At 41.1% G+C, this 25,913-nt stretch overlaps 3 protein-coding genes across 3 annotated transcripts; all 3 read right to left on the bottom strand.

Moving 5' to 3' along the window:
* Positions 1-872: 872 nt before the first annotated feature.
* Positions 873-8,752, bottom strand: tlr5a (toll-like receptor 5a). The gene is made up of 5 exons (XM_046060709.1): positions 8,441-8,752; positions 7,128-7,187; positions 4,462-6,751; positions 3,459-3,547; positions 873-2,822 (listed from the first exon to the last, which is right to left on the bottom strand). Exons 2-5 carry the CDS (start codon positions 7,173-7,175, stop codon positions 2,577-2,579), a joined length of 2,673 nt encoding a protein of 890 aa, XP_045916665.1. The 5' UTR covers positions 7,176-7,187; positions 8,441-8,752; the 3' UTR covers positions 873-2,576.
* A 2,513-nt stretch (positions 8,753-11,265) lies between these two features.
* thbd (thrombomodulin) lies at positions 11,266-13,435 on the bottom strand. The gene has a single exon (XM_046060572.1). The coding sequence runs from the start codon at positions 13,238-13,240 to the stop codon at positions 11,591-11,593; it is 1,650 nt and encodes a 549-aa protein (XP_045916528.1). The 5' UTR covers positions 13,241-13,435; the 3' UTR covers positions 11,266-11,590.
* Positions 13,436-14,182: 747 nt separating this feature from the next.
* On the bottom strand, positions 14,183-17,386 carry LOC123978120 (thrombomodulin-like). The gene has a single exon (XM_046061252.1). It carries the CDS (start codon positions 17,224-17,226, stop codon positions 15,652-15,654), a length of 1,575 nt encoding a protein of 524 aa, XP_045917208.1. The 5' UTR covers positions 17,227-17,386; the 3' UTR covers positions 14,183-15,651.
* Positions 17,387-25,913: the final 8,527 nt, after the last annotated feature.

Here is a 25,913-nt window from a genome sequence, read left to right as displayed (position 1 = left end):
AAGCTCCCAGGACGTGTGCCGTGCGCTGAAGCCATTTTGACATAGTGGCCAAACCATGGAATTACAACTTCCTGGTCTGTCATGTACGCTCACTGGTCCCAAAACACTTCCCCATAGACTAACATTGTGAAAAAGCATCTGTAAAATGGTGGAACTTTTTTTTGAGTTACTCCTGCGAAATGACTCAGAATTTCGACATTTGGAAAGTCTGGAAGAGCTGCCAATAATGTTTTTTATATCCCCATTCAAGTTAGCGGAGGTTTTAACACAAGATACACAAACAAATTACTTTTCCACCCAGATCGCTCAGAATGCCTCAAACCCAAAAGTATTGTTTGAAACACTAGACTAAAAGGAAGGAAACCCCATCTGCTGCATTAAGACACATTCCCACAAACAAACATGTAATGGATATTTAATTTTCCATTATTTGTATATTAACTTGTTTTATTGATTTATTAACTATAAACCACTGTGTGCAACATTTATTTTTCCTTAAATAAACTTCTTCCAGCCCATTCATTTTATAATGACTTGTTTTATGTTACATACAGTATATTTTTTTGTTGTACACCAATGTGTGACACTAACTTAATCGAAGAGCTGTAAAGCAATTTATCTGTACTGAAAAGTGCTATACAAATAGTTATTATTATTATTGATATTAATATTGTTAATTTTATTATCTGGGCTCAGTCAGCTAATAGAACCGCTAAGTTAGCTCTACAGCTAACGGAGCTGATTATATGTTATGCTGCCTCCTAATGTTTTAGTGTATGAATTCAACAGGGGGGAGAGTGGTCTCACTTTATACACATTGTACCTTTAAGGGGAAAGACATATTTCTTTTTACAGTCCATTTTATTCATGTATCCAAAAGTATTATTTATTGATGTATTCAGTTATATTTTTGGAATCATCTGATAATCTATTACTGCCTTTTTTGCTTTTGGGCTTTATATTTATCAATCCTAGCTGTCAGGCTGTCTACTTCAGAATAGTAGAGGACTTTCTGGGCCTTCATATCGCAAGTTCATCTATGCACATCCAAATAATACACACCACATTTTGGGGGTACTAACAGTATTTTCAAGTTCAACACCTGTTAACAACCCCAGAAAATAAAAACAACTGCACAATAACAGCAGGTCGGAGAGATGTTAATGTTGCACTGTGTTCAGAATAATGGACTGTCCACAGTGTATAAGCAGCAGGAGCCTGCAGACAGGCTGTAATGTTCAGAACAGCTGGCTCATAAAGGCTGGGAGGATACAGGCGGCCGGGGCCAACAGAACGGAAGCTTTCCTCTGCCCAGTAGCTTCCTGTTTTCAGACACACAGCTCAAATGAAAGGAAACCGGCTGACCTCAGATTCACTCACATCTTACAGTCCAGAAAACCCAAGTGCTTAGAGAGAGGGCATCATATGCAGATAAAATAGCCATTAATTCTCATTAATTGTGACAAACCCAGTGCAATTATAAACAGCCTTGATGTGGTTTTCACTGAACTCTCACTTATTAAAGCTCTGGGTTTTCCCTGATCACTCAAGCCTGACATGATGAGTCAGTAATAACAGATCGCCATCTAGTGGTGAAAATTGTGAATAAAAATCCAAAGCGATCCTTCATAAATTTTCCCAATGAGGCAGGTGAATAATCACCCCATGCCTTTTTCCTTATTTTTTGGGGGTTTAATCCCGTTACATTTAAAATAAAGAATTACATCTGAGGCTCAGATTAAAAAATAAAAAATAAAGACCACTGCATTTGTGATGAATAAAATCATTCAAACTGAGGTTTAAACTGGATAAATCAACCCCAAAGGTAGACGTTAGTTTGTGTTTGGAGCAAAGAATCCCATTGAGTGGACTTTGTTTTGCAAACATGAAAATAAAAGATACACATTGAGAAATGATTTACACAACCTAAACAGTAATAACCTTAAAACCCAGGAATTTCAAAGGCTTCTTCAGTTAATTAATTCACCGTGCTGGGAACTTGCTTCATCCTGCAAGCTATTAGGCTGAGCAGTGTATGCATTTGCACCAACATTTGATATCACTGAGAACAATTGACTAGCAAATCCTAACCACACATTATTATTATTATTATTACTACTACTACACCTGGGTAATTGGACACATCACACTAACTGTAACATTTTATACCATTAACATAATAACACAATTTCTTTGTACTGTACATATCAAAACAGAAAAATAATAAGAAAAGGAATTATAAGTTGATTTAACACTGTGCCACAAATCACTCAAATGCACAAATATATTTAAACACAAACCTGTTCATGACTGTCAGAAGAGCAGAATCAACTGGTTGTGTAGAACTCCGCTATGAAGCATATTTGCTTGACTTCCCCTGAATATTTTTAATGCCCATTTTCCTTTTCACCTTGAAATAACCCCACCCCAGATTGGCATTTTTAAGGGAAAACTTCTTCCTCATCCTGTTCAGGAGTCTGAATGCTAGCTTACGGGTGATACTGCAGTGGAGTAGATGTTGGTCTTGGTTGGTTATCTTGGTTGAAGTAGGTTTTCATTAACAATGCAGTCAGAGTTCACGCGGTAATTGCTTGGATGTTTTCAAGCTGGACATTGTCTTCATTCGCAATTTGAATGTCAGGCTGTGCAGGCTCAGCTTTGTCCTCTGCAAACTTTTTCACCTTAGTGTCACTGAGTATCTGTGAGACGAGACGTTCATAAAACCACTCCAGGTCCTGGGGGTCCTCTGGCCAGATTAGGTACTCTCTCTTCTGGACAAAAGCTCTGACAGCGTTGTATTTCATCAGCTGGTAGTGAGCCACCTTGAGATGTTTTGTTTTAAAAAAATGGAGATATAGGTTAGTAGGGAATGTCAAGAACTTAAAATTCTATTTTAAATCAGTAAAATTGTACAGCCCCAGTTTTCTGCCCATATAAAGCTATTTTAATTGAATCTCTTTGGGTTTGGGGTTTGATTACTCTTTGAAGCAGCTATTGTTTTTAACAATGGATAACCTGACTACTTGTATGTGAAAGTTGTCAGTTATGGTGATGAGCCATGAGAGAATTATTACATTATCACACAGCTTTGATTTTGGCACTGTCCTGTACAGCACCATTCAGCAGGACAGACTAGCAGGGTGACATAGTGTAGTATATAGCAGCTAAAAAGCCAGATGTTTCCCTCAGGAGACCAGAACCTGAACTAGAAAGAGAATACTGAGAATAAGAGTACTGTATATTGGGCTATTCAAGGTAACTCCAGATAAATGCTAATGCTGCTCTCCTTAAAATGCTTGCTAACTTGTAGTTTCCACTGCCCCCAAGTGGCAAAATATTGGTTATCACATGTTTTTAAATTAATCTACCCGCACATAGAAATGCTAAATTTCTAAATATGATTTTAAGCAATCCCCAGAGAATGGGTAAAGAAAGTATCTCAGCAGCTTAATACACACCTTCCCCACCACCAACATAATCAGGACATTTGTCAGCTCCTCCAGCATCCGGCCCTGGGCCAAAGTGAACGCCTCTAAGCACCAACCATCTAGAAAGAGGCACAACCCACTTAGTTTCTTTTACCTCTTTCATTTTTCATTTGGTAATTAATTTTGTGATTAAGAAAAGAGAAAATTAAGAATGAAAAAGACAGGGGGCCTTACTATGGCCATGGTGCTAGCTTGCACGCCAGCTTTCAGAAACTGAGGAGTGCAGTAAGGATCTTGTTTTTTAAAGCAATAGTTTGTTGATCAATAGTTGATTCACATTCTTGCTTTCTTGAGAGTTAGATGACAAGCAAAATACAGTTCTCATATCTGCTCATTAAATGTGAAGTTAAGACCTGTAGATGGTTAGCTTAGCTTAGCATAAAGACTGGAAACAGGGAAAAACACCTAGCCTGGCTCTGTCCAGAGGTTTTTTCTTTTTATCAAGTGCAAAAGCAACAAATTGTTGTTTCAGGTGGGTGTGGGTTGTTTTCTTTGACTATTTCTTGACTGGGGGATGCGACTTCCTGGAGACGCTGGTAGCTTGGCAATGTCATAAATATTTTTTTTTTGTTTTTTTAACTTCAAACAGAACCAGGCTAGCTGTATTCCCCTGTTTCCAGTCTTTATGCTAAGCTAAGATAACCTGTAGCTGCTTCATGTTTAAAGAGTAATTTAACAACAGGCTGTGTTCTGTGACACTCTCTGGGTGAAAGCTCAAGCCTGAATCACCTCAGTCAATGTATGCTTTGTTGTTGTTGTTGTACCTGTAAGCATAACCAACTGTAATCCTGGAGTACACCTGTACGTCACTGCGGCAAGGTGAAAAGTTAATACACTGGAGCTCAGCAAAAACAAGGTTAACTTAGTGTTTGTGTTCTCATCAAGAAAGGGAATTAGTATATTTCTCAAAATGTCTAAAAATATTTTGTAACATTAGACATGTTACTACAGATCAGCGGCAGAAAAACTGTACCTTTAAGGAACTCCTTGGAGACGATGCACACGGTCTTCCTGCTGCCCCAGATGGCATCTCTGATGTTGGAAAGGTGATCCTCACCTGGCAGGAAGTCTCTGGCCTCGAAACAACAGCGGAAGATGTTCTCCTCTGAAAACTGGTTATCCAGCTTCTTCAGCAAAGCAGCCTCCACCCAGCCGTAGTCACTGTCGCTAAAGCAGAAGAAGGCATCGTACTGCAGATCGTCTGCAGGAGGTACTGGTTTTGGGCCCTCAAGGACTCTACCAACAATCTTTTTGTAGATTATGAATATGTGCCCTCGGAGACGGGCATAAACAATCCCGCTGAGGATGAGGCTGATGGCGAGGAGAGCCGAGAAGATGAAGATAGCAAACTTAAGATCCTGGACGGCCTTTTCATCGTCTTCCTCACATGGTTCAATGATTGAGGCGTAATGGAGCAGAGGGAGGTTATGAAGAGCAGCTGGAAACTCACATCTGTACTCCTCAACTGGGCTCAGGAAGGTTACATTCGTTCTGTTCAGCCACTCCAGGAAGCTCTCCAGATGGCAATCACATTGGAACCGATTTTCCGCCATGCTGAAGATGCTGAGTGACCTAAAAGTGTTAGGGTCTGGGGACACTAGGAAGTTATTTGAGAGGTCTAGTCTTCTCAGGCTGACCGGAAAGACATCTGGCTGCAGATAGGTTAAGACATTGGATGAGAGGTCGATCTCTATGATCAATAGGAGGCCGCTGAAAATCCCTTGTGGGAGAGCCGCGATTGAGTTGAAGCTCAAATTCAGACCGAGTAGATTCTCAAAATGATCAAACAGGTTGAGGCAGTTCCCCTGCGCCCAGATGAACTGCAGGGAACTGTCATGAAGATCCAGCACTTGCAAGCTATTATTAGGAGGTACTGTAACGTTCAGGCTTGGTGTGCACCACTTGATGAAGTTGCCACCAAAGAAAAAATTCTGGATATTGCTGAACTGAGATACAATTTCATAAACTTCCCGCAAGTTGTTTAATCTGTTGTCTGCAACGTCCACATGGATACTGCTCTTTCCAAAATCAATGATACTGAAAAGTGACTGCAGCTTATTGTCACCCAAAAGAAGAAACTCTAAGTTTGGTAATGACTCGGGAAAGCCCAAGTCTCTCAGCGAGTTTCCTGTCAGATATAGCGCTCGTAATTTGTGAAGACCACTGAACGCTTTGTATCCCAATGCACCAATGTGGTTGTAAGACAAATCCAACACCCTAAGGTCTGTCAGATTGGTGAATGTGTGAGAATATATTTCTCCAAGGAGGTTGGATGACAGGTTGAGCAGTCGTAAATGTCCTTGAAGACCGTTGAAGGCATTTCTGTTAATCTGATTGATTTTGTTTTTGGAAAGGTCAATAATCATTGCATCGTTTAGAGGACTAAAAACAGCCCTCTGCAAAGCAAATATAAAATTTCTAGACAGATCTAAAATTTTAACTGCACTGCTGACGAGGCCTTCGAATGTTCTTTCATCTGGATCGGGGAGGTTGTCGTGTGAAAAGCCTTTGCCCAGGTGTCCAGAGAATATAAGATGAGCAATTGGAGTCCCCTCTATCGCTTTAAAAAACTGTCTTGATGTGTCCAGGCTGAACCCATTGCTGGATAAGTCAAGTCTTTCAAAGCCCATCCATTTGAAAGGGTTACCACATCTTTCCCAGTCAAACTCTCCACGGTCTGTGTGGTATAAGTGATTGGAGTGCAAGCTAAGGAATGTGAAGTATTTACCGCGGAAACCAACAAGATCCTCTTCACATAACCTTTCGATCTGATTTAATTTAAGGTTCAGCTGTGTGAACTTTGTGAGTTCTGAAAAGAACATTCCAGGTCGGAGTCTCACAATTTTGTTACCAAAGAGATCAAGCAATTCTAAGGACAACAGCGGCTGCAGATAGTTGTCCTCCAGTATGGAGTCTGACAAATTGCAATAATCCAAAAAGAGGTGCTGTAAATTGAACAGTCCTGCAAATGCCCTTGGCTCCAGCTGAAGGCCGATATTCGAGCCTAGGACCAACCGTGTCAATTCTGTCTGCCTGAGGAAAGCGTTGTTTCTTATGACGAGCGGCACCTTCTGCATTCCAAGATCTAACTGTTGCAGCTGGTCATAGTCTCGGAGCGAGCTGCTGTTGATCACACTGATGTAGTTAAACTCCAGGTAGAGGTGGGTGATGTTGGGAGGCAGAGCTGGAACCCAGGAGTAGTTCTGTGAGGCGCAAGCAGCTACAAGGCCGTACAAAGTGCATGATGGGTAGCATGTGGGTATCTGCAAGAAGGAAGGTTTACATTATTTCTGTAAATTGGAATTTAACTGAAATATACAGTTTAAGAATTTGTTTGCCGTTTATATGTTTATTCGTTTTATTGCTGATTGCAGATCAATACAACTCTCACGTCTTTCACTTTCACGTCTAAGAGTGGTATCGGTCATCTCATGTGATTCTCTGCAAGAAACTAAATACTGAGCATTTTTTAAATTTGACTAGGCATATTTTCCCAAAATACTGAATTATTTCTTTAATTCTTGTCAGTCTCAGATTAGGTTTATCTTTTTTAAACTTCATTTCTGGTGACTGTCTAACTGTTCAATTTGGAAAAACTAAGAACAGCTGATCAGTTTGACCTCAATTTTATACACATACCTGTAAGTACAAACCAGTGAAAACCAACTGAAGAGCCAGTGTCCACATACTGTCCTCGCCCTAACAAGACGTCCAAAGAGAAAGAGAACAATTAGCAAAGCTTAAAGGATGCCATGTTGGTGCATTTCCTCAGCAGTACAACTATTATGTGTCAGACTTGCTCAGAACACAACCATTCATGCCTGATATGAGCTTTATTAATAGCTCCATTCAAATATTTGACATGTTTGCCTTGAGCTAACAATGACAATGAGTCATATTGCAGTGATTATTACTGCAGCTGCACCCTAGGCTATACTAATATAATATAATATAATATAATAATAGGCTATACTGATATATTTTAGTAGTGGATGTGCCTGTAAAATGCTTTAGATTGACATCTCTACAATGGTTTACTTCTCTTTCTTGTGGCATTCCTGTCCCAAACAAATGTTTTAAAAAAATTGGATGTTAAATGATACATTTTCCTGTATTAAAAAATGTAGGTAACACAGTTCATACAGAGGTTAAATACAAAGTAGTAAATTCAATGACAAAGCGTGGGGGGGGCAGGTCCCCTTGTGTAATGTTTACAGTGCAGATCATTGACATTAGGTCTGGCAATATGAGTAATTTAGTGCTGCTAAGTTTAGTCCACACATGCTAAATTAAATTTTATTGCCGGGATAATCCAGATTTTACCTTATCATGATCCAAGTGATTATTTCGCAAATAAAACTAGTAAAAAGAGCAGTTAATCCCTTCACTAAAGAAAATAAACTGCTGGAGTTTTCCTTTAACAACCTGGGTCTCAGGCTACTTAACGCCCAACTCTAATAACTGTGGTATTTTATTATAGAGCCATCAATTTCTATATGGCAGCGAAGATATTTTATTGTACAGCCTTTCTCCCGTTTAAACTGTGTCGGGATAAAGTGTGCATAGCCAACTGGGCGGTATTTCCACATGTGTTTCCCATCCAAGTGTATAAATTTAATCATGAACTTCTCCTGCGTGTCACCATGAATCTTAATCCTAAAATGATTCCCACGGTATTAGCTGTTTCACCTAAATATATCTAGAAATCTTTGGAGCAGCCTCTGGATTATTACTGAGAAGGCAGACTAACGCGACAGATTTGTCTTCAGGGCTGATTACACAATGCAGGTTATTTTTTAACAACATTTGCCCGGGTTTGTCGAGTTGGAAACAACAGGGACGTGTTTCAACAACTTGGCCTAGCCTACATCTTTTTGCCGACTTTCTAGAAACCGATCAAATGAAGCGCGTCAGTGTTTAACATTCTTTATAATTTGCAGTCAAAGTCTTACCTGTGGAGGTGTTGTGCAAACTGGGAAATAACATGGACAATGTTTCTTCTGTGAACACAGTCGGTACCTCCTCCCTGCTGACCACCACGCTCCGTTTGACTTCTGTTGCTAATAAATATCAGCTCTGAGACCAGTAAACGTGTAAGCCATTGATTTTCTGCCTGCCTGACAACACAGAGGAAATGTCGCAATGTCCCAAATGAGCAGCTATATTCTTCCTCTTTCCAAACCAACTTTCCTCATTGTATCCCTCCACTTGCTGTTGCAGTTGGCCCTCATATTATGGGCTGCACCATCTTTGGCGTCATCTACCAGCTTTTAACTTTGTAACTCTTCACCACTGATAGCTAGTAGGGGAGAGCGGGGTTAGTTGAGCCAGTTTTTACTGTGAGGCGTCTTTAAAGTGAGGACAGGACTGTAATGTCTTGAACTAAAACATGTGCATATAAATCAGGATGCGGTGCATCCCTGTGAATAACCACTAACAAGTTTTCAAAATCTGACCTTCCAAAGTAAGAAAGTGGTCTCTTATTTTCAGGGGGAGGATAAGGCCAGCCGCAAGGGGGGTCAGGGACATCAGTGTCATTTCGTCATGCCAACTCAAATACCAGCTCGGACTTTGTTGCACTTGGATCGTGAAACCTTGCAGCTAGGTTTTTGATATGTCTCGTAGTTGTTTCATATCAATGTATGGCTTTAAAGTCTTCCTGTTGATCGTCATGTCTCTTGCCACCTGACATATGGACCTGTACCTCTCTCACTGCTCAGTCCAAATCCACAAGAGGAGCACAAACTACCCCATCACTGCCATTTGAACAAACATGTGTCATCCAGCAGTTTAGAACTAACGTCATGCTGTAGTCTCATATTGTAACTTCCTTGTGAGATTCTAGCGCCCATTGCTTGAATCATGAATCATAAAAATAATCACTTTGAACTGCCTCTCTCCCTCACAGTGTGAGTAAAATGAAGGATTCTTCAAAAATGTGTGGCCACATGAAATGACCAGTTTTCTCTTTGGTTGCCAAGAAACAAGGGGTGGCTCAACTTCCCCACAGGCTCAAATCACCCCGCTCTCCCTACTACACTCAAGAAAAAAAAGCAAAAGAAAAAAGAATACAATGGCTCAAGTTTAAAATTTTCTTTTTTAGTAATTTCAACTCAGCATATTTAAATAAATCCTATGAGTTCTACTAACTTAATATTTGTTTTATGTAACCAGAGTACTGAAGAAAAGAATATTGCACATTGAGAATTAATAAGAGAATATTGCACATTATGTCAGTTATTGCCCTACAAGGTCTGTTACTAAGAGACAGTGACTGAGGGAGAAGTTAAATAGTTTGATGGCCACAGGCAGGATTGACTTCCTGTGGCGCTCTGAGTGATCAACAGTGTCGAAGTCAGAGCTCAAAACCAGAAGAATTCAAATCAAGCAATCAGCAGCAACAGCTGTTAGTTAAAAGTTGTTCACACTTTGATGAGGGCAGTTTCAGTGCTATGATGTGAACGGAAAACTGAACCTCTTTACAAGTATTATTAAAGTCATTTAGTAAATCCTCTGTTGACGTATTGGGGTTTTGCTGTATAGATGTAGTGGTGAAGGCATTGTGAAAGCTGTCATCAGAGTTGGTATTGAGGACATGAGAAGAAACATAATTAGACTCTGTGGGAGCAGGAGGTGGAAGGAGGGCCTTAAAAATAATAACTGTGTGTGTAACATGAGCTAGTCTCACAGATATCGACCCTCAATACAACCAGAGAGGGAACAATGTCGGGGTGCCCCTTTAAGTGACTTGGACCCTGAACTGGCTGAGCAAGATTTTAAAGACATCACAAATGTCTTTAAAATCGAAATAGAAGAGGAACCAGTAAAAGTAGGCTACTAATACCTCACTGCAACAATTCTCTGCTAAAAAGGCCTACAAGTAAAAGTACTGTATTGAAAATGTTACTTGAGTAAAAGTATTTTAAGTCTTATAAAGTTTAATCAGGAACATGTACTTAAAGTATTAAATGTAAAAGTACTCAATGCAGAAAAACCCTGTGACTGTGGCTGTCACACTGCATTTAATGACTTTCTTCTCTGTGGATTAATCTGCTGAGAATTTTCTCCATTAATCGATTGTAAAAATTCTGAAAATAGTTAGAAATGTCACAATTAGTGACACCTTCACAATGCTTGTTTTGTCAGTCCAAACCTCAAAATCATTAAAATTACGTTAAAATAATCAAAAGAAAAAGCAGCGAATCTTAAGCTGGAACCATAAACCAAAACAGTTACCAGTTAAATTTCTGTCAGTCAACAAATGTACTAGCTGTACTTGTATAAACTTTTGAGGAGTTTCATTTATAAGAAAACATCATATTTATTAAACTCTTCATAAGATTTGTGTGTAAAAATCTCAGTCTGTAAAGTAACTAGTCACTGAAGCTGTCAGATGAATGTAGTGAAGTAAAAAGTAGAAGTACAAAGTGGCATGAAATGACATGGATTTTACAATTTAAAAAAACATAATTTACTATATTCCTTGATCTATTCTGTTGTTCTGAAGTTAGATGTTACTCTCCAAAACATCAACATATGTCCACTTAAACTGTTGCGTGTCGAGAACATTATTTAACAGGGGTCATTATAGAAGGCAACTGAGTGCCTGTAACAGTGTTTTTTCCAAAAATAGGAAGTTATGAAGCACATCTTGCAGCAGGGTCCCTGCATGGATGACCTGTCATTCACTTATTTTCCACGTGGTGGGGCAGTCAGCCTGTGTCAGAGCCTAGAATCACCCAGAGAGCTATCAGGAAGAAAAAACACATAGACTTCGTTTACATTTGTATAATTTAATAATGCTGCAGTACAAACTGAAAAACAAAGGTCTGTGTCATTTTTATTACATTGCATTTGTTGTATGTGGGATGTTGGCCTATGGTAGAAAAAAACAATCTTCCAAGGCAGTGAATATCCTTCCTCCAAGAAATCTTATTATAATATTTGTATAATATTTCTGTTGTCTTGTGAGTTTACAGTGACCTTTTACTGCTAAGGCATTGCCACATTTCTGTCCTTGTTTCTTTTTTGCTGTGAGCTTGACCTGTACATTCACATATCGTACTTTAAGCTGTCTCTACGAGGCTATTAGTTTTTTTCTTTCAAGCGTCACTCGTCACTTGATGTAAACCGTGAGCTTCGCCCTCCGGAGCTTTCAGTTCTCCGGCGCTCTCCGTCTTCCCTCCGCCGTTTGCGATGCGATGAACCAGAAAAACCACCAACACAATAACAAAGACGGTGCACACTATAATCCCCACAAGACCCCCCACTGTCACCGCTGAGGGTTGCCTTGTTGGACCTGGGTACGGCACAGGTGGTGTTGTGGGGATGTTGGGGGTCGTGGTCACCTCGGTGCCCTCCAGCTCATTTGTGTCCGTATGATCACCGTTTTTCACGCACTTGTATTGATCAACTAGTGTATATCCTGGAAGGCATGTGCACACATAGCTACCGAATGTGTTTTTGCAGCCTTGATCACAATAATTCCCGGAGCACTCATCGATGTCAATGCAAAATGAACCGTCATCCCTTTCGTCTAATAAATAGCCGTCGGGGCAGAAGCACTGCGTGCTGTCATTCGGGTCGCACTCGGCGGCGCATTCGTCCTCATCACAGTGGAGTTTACACTTATTCGGCGACTTCGGGTCCGCTTTATATCCTTCATGACAAGCGCACTCGTAGCTACCCGGAGTGTCGACACAGATGTGCTCACATGGAGCGGACATGCACTGGTCCATATCGATGCACAGGCCGCCGGTCAACTTGTATCCTTCCTTACAAGCGCAGTGAAACCCGCCGACGGTGTTGACGCACTGGAAGTTCTCCCCGGGACACTGCCGCTTGTCCATACAGTCGTCGAAGTCCACGCACGATCTGCCGTCCTGCGCCAGCATAAAACCGTGGTCACACACGCACGCGTACGAGTCTCCGCTCTTGAGGCAGTCGTGCGCGCACCGCAGGGGCAGGCACGGGTCCTCTGTGGCCACTTCGCAGGTGACTTTATTTGTAGGGTTGACGGCTTGCCCCGGTGGGCAGCTGCAGGAGAACACATGTTTGGGGCCTGCTGCGCATTTGTACTCGCATCCACCGTTGTTTATCTCGCAGCTCCAAGGCGCCTGCAGCCACTGTTCGGAGCTGCAGACGTATTTAATCCTAGCTGGCATCCGGATAGCGGTGCTACCAGGGGGCAAAGACAGCACACCCTCGCCTCCAAACCCCATGGGGGTCCTGTAGGTGACAGACTCGCCGTCTGCAACCGCAAGACTTTTGCACGACTCACCGAAGCTGTACTCACAGAGGAACCCGGCAGCATCTCCAACGCACGGTTCCTGGATCCATTTAAACTCGTCCTCTCGAGAAACTGAGACGCAGCGATGGGAAGAACAGCTGCTGTCAAAACTTGGCGTCCAGTTGTTAAAGTCACTTTCGCTGTCTTTGGTCACCCACTGGAAGCCTCTCAGCTTAGCAGCAGCGTCTGGACAGCCGGTCGTTAGATGTAAGCCGATCCAGAACCGCCCCGTAAAGTTCCCCAACAAGATTAAAAGAATATCATTTGACACAGACGAGCGCACTGTCATCAAGTGGCCATCTTGATCCATGCATTGATCCTGCGCCGTCGTGAAATCGCTAGGATCTTGGAACACAGCAAAACACTGGTTCCCGATGCAGTACCCGCTATTCGGCTCTATCCCGCCGGCTTGTCCCATCAGGGAAGTCAACACAACGACTAACAGTCCCGTAACGTCCTTCATGTTTGAACCTCAGTTGTGTCCGTTCAAGGTCTTGTGCGTTCCAGCAGCCTGTAGACTTGTTTGTTTGAGAAAATATTTTGCTCGCATTTATAACCCCCCAGATCCATGTTAGTGTTCCGCTCTTACTCAGCCGGCAGCCCGCTCACAGTCCCTTCACAAACTTTCTCCTGGGCACGGCGAGTCACATCCCCACATTACGCTCGGCTTTTACGCACGTACGAAGCCGAGCGCACGCAAGGGCGGGGGACTTTGCCCAACGCCCCCTATTTGCAGTAGCCCCTCCCAGCTCCACTCTATACAAAATGTCAGTCTAAACAGCTCGTTTAGTCTCGTGGTCAGACTTTAAATACAGCTTTCCTTCATAAACGAGATTACAATTGTGACAGGTGACATAATCTAACTTTCCCAACACATTTTCACATGACCAACAATATATCTCAAAGAAAGGCAGGAATATGGAAGAAGGTGCGACAATATAGATGAAGTAAATGTATCTAATTGTAAAGATTAATATTTTGTGTTACATTGACTCCCTTATTGTGTAGTGTGTGTGCTAGTATATGGAATGCAGCCAGTTCAATGATTTGATATGGTAGTTGGTAAGATATACACACACTTTCCATCCAAGTCCTCACTGCCTCTATAATGTTGATCATGCTTCAAGTGTTGCCCTTACTACAAATTGCTCTGAACAGAGTGTCTATAATAGTATGAATATAGTGGTCTCACACAAGCTATGCAGTTTGAGTGCAAAGTTAACAGCAGCCAGCGGAGGAAGAGGAACAGGAAAGTCATTTTAACGAAGATTTACATTGATTTCTTTCATTAGATGCATCGAAGCACCTAAAGATTAAAACTAACTTACAATAAAATAGTAGAAAATGTATTATTTTTATTATTGTTTCATGTCAAAAAAGAAAACACTGCAATGCAACCCATATCTCCAGCTTTTAGTTTTTTTATTTATCATTCCTTAGTGAGATATTAACTAACAAAAAATCAAATAGGCTACTGCAACAAGTGAAAGCTTACAATAAGCCTGTTATACAGACATGTGGTGGCTGAGCATATCATGAGGTGAAAATGTGTTTTCCTATATGTAGACCATAGCAGCACAGTTTTTACATTCATGTTTAGTTGATCTCTCAAAAGGGACAGCAGCTTCTGTGGCTCCGAGAGCAGTCAGTTATACAATAAAGTTAAGAACATTCAACCTCGTGTCAGTGGTAGCCATGTACAGCACGTCAGGATGGTCAGTGAATATGGTAACATGTAATTCCGTTAGATTACAAATGTTCTGATGCACATGAGCAACATGACCTGTAGCTGTTTTGTTTGGCAGTATTTGCAGTGTATATAGAATAATGTCTTAGAATGAAACGTTGCCCTGTACATCATGATTCAGTGTTCAGATGGAACAGAATGTGGACTTTTTCTCCAGTGTGTACCCAGAAATGCCACTAATCTTTAGGTTTACACATAAACTACACATTGGACATTGCAGAATGTAGATTTGTCATTTAGGAATGACACGCATCAGATCTATGCATGTGAAAATGGTCCATAAAGCCTGAATACACGCTGCCATGAGTTAAAATGCATCAGAATCAGTTCTCATAGCAATCAATATATCTCAAATGTTCGGCTTCAGAACTAGATACTGTGTATCTATCTCAAATATCATAAGCCATGTAATATATTTCATTAGTAAACATTAGTGACGAGTCATTGTGCCAGTGTAACACAGAAAAGCACTAGGAAAAAATAATGTAGCCTACATTGACTAAAGAGAACTTTTTTTGCATCATTTTAAAGTGTTATTTTACCAAAAGATAAAAACCATAATGATTTAACTAAAGTAGTTATAAACCCCCCCCCCAGATATTACAATCAATATGTGGAATGTTACATTAATTTGCGATGTGCAAAATGAAAATGTCACGCAAAGTCCAAGGTACAATGTGTTTTCCCTTTTACGTAAAAAACAAACAAAAAAACCCCCTCACAGTAGAGTAAGGTGGGAATACATTGTAGTTAGACAGCAACAAAGTGAGTAAAACCATTACCATTACACTTTCCGTTTAACAGCATCTTACTTGTAAGGCTAGATAAACTCCCAAATTGGCTATTTAACTATTAAAATGAATTTGAGGGTGTGATTTTGAATAACAATTTCATATAGAAATCTACTGTATTTCAGAAAACATCCCATATCTCCATTGTATGCATTCACTGCTATGATTGATACTATGACTGCACAGTATATGACTGGTTGCAGCTTTTAAAGATAAATAAATGGTTTCCCATTATAAGACTGCATAGCTGTGAAAAGGTCCCATTCTGAACATTTGACATCTCTGAGGAAAGAAAACAAGCGGTGACATGAGAAGGTTGAAAAGCAGCACATTTCCTCATAGGTGTGATGAAGGTATTTGAAAGTCGTTTTTTAACTGTTTGTCAAAGGATAACCTCTTGTAGGTCTCTGTGGTCACCTGCTGCAGGTAGAAAATGTCGATATTCGGGTGTTTGAAGGAGGAAAGCTGAAATTTGCCGCAACGTTTGGCTGTGCTCTGGATCAAGTAAAACAGCAGCGCCGCACACAGCACCATGAACACGGTGATCCCAAGGACGCTGCCGGTCTTGATGTAAGAGGGCACTGCGGCTGGGTGAGCGCCGGCTGGTGTAGGGAATGGAGAAGGTGAGCCTGATCCATCCACTTCCTCCTCCTCACTTGTGCGTAAACACCTGTGCTCATTGTGCAGCTTGAACCCCTCATTGCACAAACATCTGTAACCACCGAATAAATTTTCACACTTGTGATCACACTCCCACTCATTGTCACATTCATTTATGTCAGTGCAAATGGGGATGCCATCGTCAGAGTCTTGAATGTAGCCATCGGGGCAGAAACACTGATTTTCGATGCAATTGGCTGGACAGTCTCTCTCAGTGCAGTGCTGCTCACACTTGGTGGGGTCTAATGGTGACACCCTGAACCCCTCCTTGCACACACACTTATGTACCCCATTGAATTTCTGACACCTCATGTGCTCACACTTCTCACAGATTGCAACATCCTCACACACTCCATCCTCCTCTTCAAAGCCATCTTTACACCGGCACTCGAACCCCCCCTGGGTGTTGACACACTCTTCACCCTCACCCGTGCATGGGTCCTTTTTACACTCATCCACGTCCACGCACAGCTTCATGTCCTGCGCCAGCTCGAAGCCTTCCCTGCACGTGCACACGTAGTTGTCGCCCACCTGTTGGCACTCGTGCGCACAGTCTGCGCAGGGATCTGTGGTGCATGTGATGTTGTTGGGGTGCAGAGTTTGCCCTGCGGGACAGGTGCAGGTGTGTGTTGTGGAATTGCAGTTGTATTCACAGCCGCCCCGCAGCACCTCACAGTTCCAGGGAGCTCGCAACCAACCGTTCGAGTAACACAAATACCTAGAGTCGGGATATTTGCCGCCAGCCTTTTCCGCGATGGTTCCTAATGGAAACGTTTCCGAATCGTTCACCTCGAAGCCCATATGCGCGGTGTACTTCATCTGTGCGCCCCCGCCTGCTTGCAAGATACTACAATTCTCCTCGAATGTATATTGGCAAAGAAATCCGTCCAGGTTTTCACGGCACGGCTTCCACAACACCGTGGAATTCTGTCCGGAGATGTAGGAGCAGTTTTGGAGACCTGCCACGGCCTCCTCTGTTGTCCTGCCGGCGCTGTGCAGCTCCAGCCAGTAACTACCGCTGAGCCCGTTGGGTGAACTCCTCAATATCTTCCGTAAGTGTTCCAGGTTGAACACGAACAACTGTCCGTCAAACGTTTTGCAGATTTCCTGTGCGCCTAGAAAGTCATCGGGCTTCTGGAAAAGCGCAAAACATTGATTCCCGGTGCAATGTCCGCGCCCAGAGAGGACCGTTTCCTCCAGTCCGCAGAGGAAAACCACACAAATAAGCAGTGCGTTTGTTCGAGGAATCATGATGGCGATGTTAGAAAAGCTGCCGGTGGTGGTAAAAAACGTCTGTGTTCGACGATCCGAAGCTGATACAGCGAGAGCAAGCGGAACATAGTCCCCATTTATAAAGGCCTTTTTTTTTTCGGACCATGAGAGGAAGGAAATTCCGTGCTTGCCAGTGGTTAAAGGCCAGGCCTGTGTTGCTCAACCCCCACGCTGTCCAAAATCCTTATCGCTGAGAGACTAGCCCATCAAAACACACGTATACACGCGCGCGCGCGCTGGTACACGAACTTTTAATAAGAGAACAGAACAGAATCCCATAATCCTCCCCTCATGAGTGACTTTTCCCTTTCTCGAATTAGATGACATCCCTGAGTTTCCTGGGAGAGACTTAGGCCAAAAATCCAGCACTCACAAAAGTGATACACATACATTATCTTTACTATTGCTTTTTAGCATGTCCTTGAGATATAATTAATAGTCTTTAAAAATTTTTAAGCAAATCATTTATTGCAAAAGGCTAAATAATGTCACTGTTTGACATTAACTACTTACCTAATACCTAATACCTAATAGTGAATCTGTGTTCAGAAGCTGAACCCAGTTTAGAATCAGATTTTCTTCATATCTTGACTGTCACAGGTTTAGTCGTTGAGGGAGGGACGGGGGAGTAGATGAAGATATTTAAAGAAGATGGTTTTATATTTTCACCTCAGATCTACTACTTATAGTTTACTGCTAATTGCCATCAAATTATGAAATATGAAATGCCTAACAATAAACTCTGCAATATACATTTGTTACATTTTTCAGCACCCAGACCAGATACATCATTCAAACTCCAAAAGACTCCAAATGAATGCTGATTTAGTTTTTTGTTTGCTGCATGTGTAATTAAGCAAACGTTGGCAAGCAGGTTAGTCATATCAACTTTAAAAGGTGATGATCTGTTAATATTTTAATGTTTTCAGCTTGTTCTGTTGCCTCAAGGTGACTAAAATAAGACAAGTGAATCCAGCCTTAAAAAATATATATTGTATACTGAATTACTGAAGATTTAATCTCTTGCATTTTTACCTTGTGCTAATTGTTTTACTTGCTGTAAGGAAATCATGTGAATACTGCAACACTGTCTCATCAGTCTTGATTAAATGAACAAAGAACTGTGCAACAGTTAGTTTAAAATTAGAAATTGACTTATTAATAGAAATATTAACTTAGAAAATCCTATATTAAGGGCAGACACTGACTCATAGATCTGGAATGCAGACATGCTTCCTTAAGATATGATAATAACTGCAGAGGTAAAGACTCAATTGTCAGATTTATGGTCAACCTAAATCAATCATCATTCTCAAGCCTTTCCGTCTACTCCCGCCCTGAGGAAGAGCGCTGCCTTCCACCTTCCTCAGTAGGGAAGTGTGTGTGACTGGACTTTAAAGAGGAAAGAATAAGAATAAGAGGGCTGGACACACTTCCTACAGCCACATCACAAAACGTGACAAGAGCTACACTACATAAAGCTACGAAGTAATTGAGCCGCTGAGTTTCCAGATGGAGTTTTGGTTGAGTAGATTTGAAGGAATGTGATCACATCCGATTAATTCCCTCCCAAAGTGACACAGAGTGACTCAGTCCAAGTGTGAGATGAACCACGTGTTTCAGTGCAGTAGAGCAAAGAATTATAATGAAATCCTGTAAATGAGAATTAGCTGTAACCACACTTGTTTTCAAAGACCTGAAAGCGGACACATCCCTGTGACTATGTAGGGAGAAACTACCCAGAATTTAGAGAGGTGGTAGGCTCAATGCTATTTCAGTGCCTCCTTAATTTCCCTCATGAAAGGGGCGTGGTTGGTTGGTTGGGGGGGGCATGTGTGTGCAGTGACACACACATGCAGTCAGCTTGGCGACAAAAACCATGACAATCAGTCTCGGTAAATATTTTCTCTGATATATCTTTAATGCCCACACTGAGTTTACCCAGGGAAGCGTTCAAGACAAGGCTGTTTTGTTTCTCCTAAAATCAAAGCTGTTCTTTCCAGTCATCACGTTGACGTGTTTTCACAGTTAAATTCTCTGGTCTAGTTACTTAAGCAGTTTGGTCAGAGCCACTACAACTTCCTCAGTAAGATCTTGTTTTTGGTACAGTATTTTGACATTGCTCCATACGTCTGTTTAAAGCGGCAATATGTAGTTTTCAGCGGCCACTAGCGGTGCCCTTTTAAGCGTGCAACCAGGTGTGTGCTTGTGCGCGTGCTTGGCTCAAACTCATGAGCGAACATAATCCATAACACAACCGCTTTCATCCAGAGATCCCACAAGCAAATCTGACCCACCTTTCAGACTGGGATTTTGGCACAATATTGTATACAGTGTGAAACAAGGGCGTCGAAGTGGGGGGGCTGTGAAAATCCTGGAATGAAAAGTTTGTTTTTGTAGTATGTAGTTTCATAACTAAGTTAAAAAAATAGCGGAGACTCTGAGGCCCCTTTCACCTCTTCCAAAAGACGCAAAATGGTTTACTACGCCCCACATTAGGATTCATCTCTAAATGGTCCAGTGGAGCAGAGTGACGCTGATGATGGAACATCAACATGCCTTGTGACAGTCATGTCAATCATCCATCCCCAAGAAAGGGAACTCAAGGTACCAAAAAAGTAAAGAAAGAAAGGAAAGGGAAAGAAAACAAAGTGAAGGAAAACAGCTGCCAACTAATTCCTTTCAAAAGAAAGGTGAGCACAATCACATCTAGCCGTTAAAGAATGCTTTAAGCAAATATCACCAGTTTAGAGTGAAGGCAGGAATCTAGCTTGATGCATATTTGGCAGGCTAGAACATAAATTATTATCAGCATCATAAATTAAACTTTATAAAGTTTTCATAATTTTTCTTTTAGATCTACATGCAATGTAAAGGCTGCCATTTATTTGAAAACAGATTTTTTTTGTCTTCTTGTTTCTGCAAATGAAACACGACTCTGGTGAAGTCTTGTTCAGTTGTCTTTTATAATGCAGTACAGGAAGCATTTTCTCACTGGAGAACTATGACAACCGGAATGGTATTTTTTCAGCGTTGTCTTATACCTTAGGAACGATGAATGCTTCAAAAAACATTAAGAAAATAAAGTTATTTTAAGCATGATACTCCTAAGCAAACCTCATTTAATCATAGTAAAATGTAGGATACAGTGTGTTGAAAAAAGAGGGTTGAAATTAAGTTAGATTTCAAACTGCACAAATCACAAATTATTATGCATAGGTCCATTTATGCTGAGGACACTGGGGACATGTCCCCACCACATTTTGAAATAGTTGATTTTCACTTTAACATTAATTCCTTTTATCCAAAGTGATTGCTATATATGTCAGAGGTCACACACCTCTGGAGCAACTAGGGGTTGAGGGTCTTGCTCAGGTATGCTTTGGTGGATGGGTCACAGTGGGGAATTGAACCTGGGTCTCTCACACCAAAGGCACATGTCTTATCCACTGCTCCATCACCATGTCAAACCCCATTTGTTAAAAAGGTTCTGAAAATACCTTGGACCAAGAAATGTTAAATAACAAATAAGCACTTATTTGCACAATAAGAAAACATGAAATGCACTGAATTTTTTTGATTCCTTTTATCAAAAAAAAGACATTTCCACCATAAATTGGAGCAGAAAATGTCTCCAGAATGCAGGAAATTATATAGTGATCCAATTTTCTGGGGGAGGACCCCCAGACCTCACACTCACATTTCATAATTCTTCAAAATAGTTCCCGTCATGTTTTGGTGCATCATCACGTCTCGTGACCCAAGTGTATCATCACACTCCTTATCTGATCCCCTATGTCCCCACCACTTGTCAACCACCAATCCGATCTGATCTCAGGCATCACATATACACACTTTGGAAAACCGTGGCCATTGTACGCAGAACGGCGATTTTAAGTGTGTTTCATATACTGCAGTTTGCAATAGTGTTGCAACACAAAGGAGGCTAACCCTACAGCTGCGCACATTGTCCTCACGGCTGATGTGCTAGCAGGTCGACATGCATATATTTAATGACTTAGGTTTAGGCACTAACTTCTGTGATAGTTAAGGTTAGGGTAAATTGGGCTGTCAACTCCTTAAACACAAACACCCCTAGCTTGCTAGCTAATTAACCCCTTGAAACCAATTGTCGCGAATTTGCATCGCACCTCTTCCTTTCAGACTGCAGCCAAGATAGCGTATGTATTCCCCCGATGCCTGTTTGTTCATATTCGATACGTACCTAGGAACCAATTGCAAGCCCTGGTTTCTCCTTTATGCCTGTTGTCGCTAATTTGCATCATACCTACATCATACCTGAATTTTTATCTTTTCTATGTTCTATAGACAAATTAACAATCTTCACTTAATTTAACATCAGCTTGAATGCCAATGAAAACACAAATAATTTTTAATATTTTTTTATTGTAAAGAAATTCAGTCGTCAAGAGGTTAACGAATGCAATAACTACTAGCATTTCCGGTCACCCCAGGGTGTCATATACACACACGGACTGGATGCGTCTCATATACACGAACCTGGGGGCGTATCCTACTCACGCAAAATCACCATTTTGCGTTCAAAACACCCGTGGCAAGAGGAGGAGGTGGTGAAGTTTCTGCACTGACAAAAAAGAAAAATCTCCACCACCTGCACAAAATGTTGCATTTACATTTGCAAGGAGCCTGCATTGAACACGAACAGTTCTTTAGTGACTACCCTAATCACCACCACAGTTTAACCCAGGGGTGGATGTCTGTGGGGACGAGCAGCTGGGTTCAGAGGCCGCTGCAGATTCCGGCAGTACATGCCCAGCAAACCTGCCAAATACAGAATCATACGCATGGAAAATGCAGATTTATGTTGACTCCACTGGATGCGCTCCCGAGGTAAACCAGGGGCACAGACAACTTCTTCACCTCTCGTGCGCTGGCAGAGGAGCTGCTGAAGAAAAAAATTGCTCTGGTTTGAACAGTCAGGAGGAACAAACCAGAGCTTCCTCCACACCTCCTCCAAACAAGAGAGCGAGCACCAAGATCCTCCGTGTTTGCTTACAGGAAGACCACAACGGCCATGTCGTACATGCTGAGACGGGGGGAAAATGTGCTTTTGCTGAGCACCAAGTACTGCGAGCCTGCTGTGAGTGGAGAGGAACACCAAAAGTCTGTGATCCTAATGGACCACAACCAATGCAAGGGAGCTGTCGACAACCTGGATAAGGTATGTGATATTAGCAACAGTAACTCACACATTTTTATTTCCACATCTTTATGTGCTTTTCGAAAATATAGGCCTGCTACTTTTATCATGCATGTTCCCCCCTGTTTGTTTACAACAAAAAAATGGATACACGTCATTAATTTTTTCCTTGGTCTTTTTTTATTTTGCAGGCGCATACAGCTGCAGGAGGAAGACATGTTGGTGGCTGATGGCACTCTTCTACAATCTGATAGATGTATCGCCTTTGTCCTGTGGGTGGCTGTTGACCCTTCCTGGAACCAGGACAAAACCTTCAAAAGGAAGTTGTTCCTGGAGGAGCTGGGGAGGATGCTGGTGTATCCCCAGATGCAGAGGAGAGAGCGCCTCCCCCGCACACCGGTATTTGAATAGAAATCGTGATTTTATGATATTATGACAAAGGGGTCAAAAATGGATGTTTTAATGGGTTTAAATAGGATCGAATTTGTCCTTAATGTGCTATGTATGATTTATTTTATACTTTGCATTTAGTATATGGAAAATAATCATAGAAAAATAATTATAGAAATTGATGGTATCATCACCAAAACTAACTTAATTGATAATTGGTAATTTAAAAGGGTTAAAATCCTTATGATTATGTTATGATCAGGACTGATTATGGCTAACAGGTTTAACTTAAAAGTTAAACCTTAAAAGTAGGAAATAATAATAATATATAATATATTTAGGTAGTGTTTAATATGGGATAATTTTTGGTCCTTAACTTGCTCTCATTGTTTTTTTTTTAAATCTGCCATAACACAAAAAAGAAAAATGCATAAAAATCAATGTTGCTGCTAATCATGGACATATACCAGGCTGTGATAATTCCCTCCCAATAAATACACCTAGCATGTAGTAAGTACACAATTTTTAAATTTCTTTTTAATGTTTCTTCCATAGATAAAAACAGTGGCATCGTGTAAACAAATGGCATTTAAGGGTTTAAAATTCTAAAACATAAATAAATATTTGGTAGTAATTTTCAGGACTGATGTTGGTTAAAAGATCTAACTCAGTGAAAGTGTAAAAAAATGATGATATATAATGATTTTATGGCAGTGTTTAGAGCAGACATTTTTGTCTCTTATATAAATAGAATATATAATGAGGCATAAAGGTTAATTCGTACAGTTTTTAGCTCAATTATTTGAACCAAGAGAGTAAGGGGGTCCACAGAGACTTCTTGTAAATAGGGCCTATGTGCGACATCCCTGGTGTGAAAGCGTCTGTAAACAGACTTACTGGTAGACAGCTTCACATAAAGTAAACTCCCACTGCAGGGTTACAGTAATATTTTTATTATCTTGACGTAAATAAATAATAAATAATCCATTCTTGTTACATGAAAACATTACATTGACTGCATTTAGTTGACGTTAGCTTGTCTGTTTGCTTTTCAGTAAAAAATTATTTATGTATCTTTCAGGGGAGGCTCAGAAATGTGAGCACAGCTAAATGTATTGGATGAAAACGAAACCATTAGTGAGCGAGACTGAAGATTATAAATGAGATTGTTGCCACACTTTACAGTTAAAGTGTGGCAGTGAGTAACGTTACTGTAGTGAATGGGTGGAGGAGCTGTGCATCTGAGTATCAGTAAAAGGACAATGAATCTAAACTTATGAAACATTATGAAGCAAACTGTGTTAAATCCGTGCTCATAAAACATTAGCTGGCTGCCCCTGCCTTGAATAACTATAGGCTAGTACAAACAAATTGCTTTGTACTGTTACATCATTACTTACAGGCTAAAATCGGCACTGACATAATACTGTTGATACACAGGATAGTAATATGGGTTGTGTTAGCTGGTTAAGTATTGTAGAAAACCATACAGCTAGAGTATTTGGCACCGTATAATGTTAAAAACTGGTCGCCATCAGCCGGCAAGCTAACATCAGCCTTTCTGATGCTGGCTGTGTTTTCACCAGCCATCATCTGATTCTGTTTGGCATGAGGGGCTTCAGCACATAAAACTTTTTCGTTGTTTTTATCCTTACATGGTGTTTATGTTGCCGTTTTTGCTGTGGTCGCCAAAAAGCTCGAGAGCGCAACGCAGCTACATCACGACCGGATACCTTCACATAACAAGCAGAATAGTGGCCGTGCAAGCAACAGAGACCGTTGACAAAAAGAAGTGAAATGAATAAGTTATTTCATTGAATAGCTACATATAGCCACTATAAACTTGTTATAAACACCTAGCAAGCCATCTTGACAGTGCTTACCTTTGACGCGACTGACAGCCGCACAAAGTAGAGACACTGTAGTAGCTAATTAGCTGTGTTTCACGATTCACTTTTAGTATTAACTGCTCCACAATTATGAGAGGAGTTGATAATACTAATATATTTTTTGAATAAACTGTATAAAGTTATTGTACCTTTAATGACCAAGGTATGCTAACCATGACTCGTTAGCTTGGGGAGCTTAATTTTCCCTCTTCAATATCTTTTTATTGAATGGAATGGTGTACAGCGGTGAACACAATTTCAGAGAGAAGGAAACAGAACAGTAGTGAAACCCTAGGAGCTCTTGTAAGTGGATTCATTTCACTTTACCACTTTATGGTGTGACCAGGTCTAAAGGCCTTGATGGACACAAGTAAGGGTGCCAACCGTCCCATGCAATATGGAATCATCCCATAATGGGAAACTACGTTCAGACTGCAGGCCAATGTGACCCAAATCCAGGTTTTTTTTTGCCCATATGTGACCCAGATCTGACCTTTTTATGACAGTGTGATTAGGCCAAGTCAAATGGAATCAGATTTTTTCCAGTTCAGAATTGGGCCACTTCCATATGTGGTCCAAATCCGATACAGATAGGATCTTTTTAAATGCAACCTCAGTCTGGACACTCAGCTCTCTTCTGAGTTACGTGCATACTAGGGCTGGGCGATATGGCCTAAAAATAAAATCTCTGATTTTATTTTTTTTAATTCAATTTCCGATTTTTTCCGATTTTTTCCGATTTTCCAACTCATATAAGGTTGCATAGTCCGACTGGACCACATGTCGGTTGTTGCCGAATAAAAGGACAGCTCCCCCAGTTCTCTGCTGACTTTCTCTCGTGTAATGTTGTACAGCTTGGGCAAGGCGACTTCACTGAAGTACTTGCGGCTGGGTAGCTCATATCTGGGGTCTAACGTTTTAATCAAATTAATAAACCCCGTCTTTTCCACGGTATATATGGGTACCATGTCTTTGGCTATATGCAAAGCGACCGCTTCGGTGATTGTTCTCCACCGTGCCCCTTTCCTGTCATATGCGGTGCCTTGTGCAAAGGATTCGGCTACAGTTAGCTGTTTTTTAGCTAAGGTTTGTTGGTCAGTGCGGCTTTGTTCATCGCGGAGAGACTGGCATTTTTCATATTCGGCTGGATGTCTCTGTTTCAGGTGTTGGAATAGGTTTGTGGTGCTGCTGCCTTTCACTGCGAT

The sequence above is a fragment of the Micropterus dolomieu genome, linkage group LG10 (genome assembly GCF_021292245.1).
Source record: "Micropterus dolomieu isolate WLL.071019.BEF.003 ecotype Adirondacks linkage group LG10, ASM2129224v1, whole genome shotgun sequence".
Taxonomy (NCBI): domain Eukaryota; kingdom Metazoa; phylum Chordata; class Actinopteri; order Centrarchiformes; family Centrarchidae; genus Micropterus; species Micropterus dolomieu.
The sequence above is the reverse complement of the archived record's forward strand: the minus strand, read 5'-3'. Positions and strand labels throughout refer to the sequence as shown.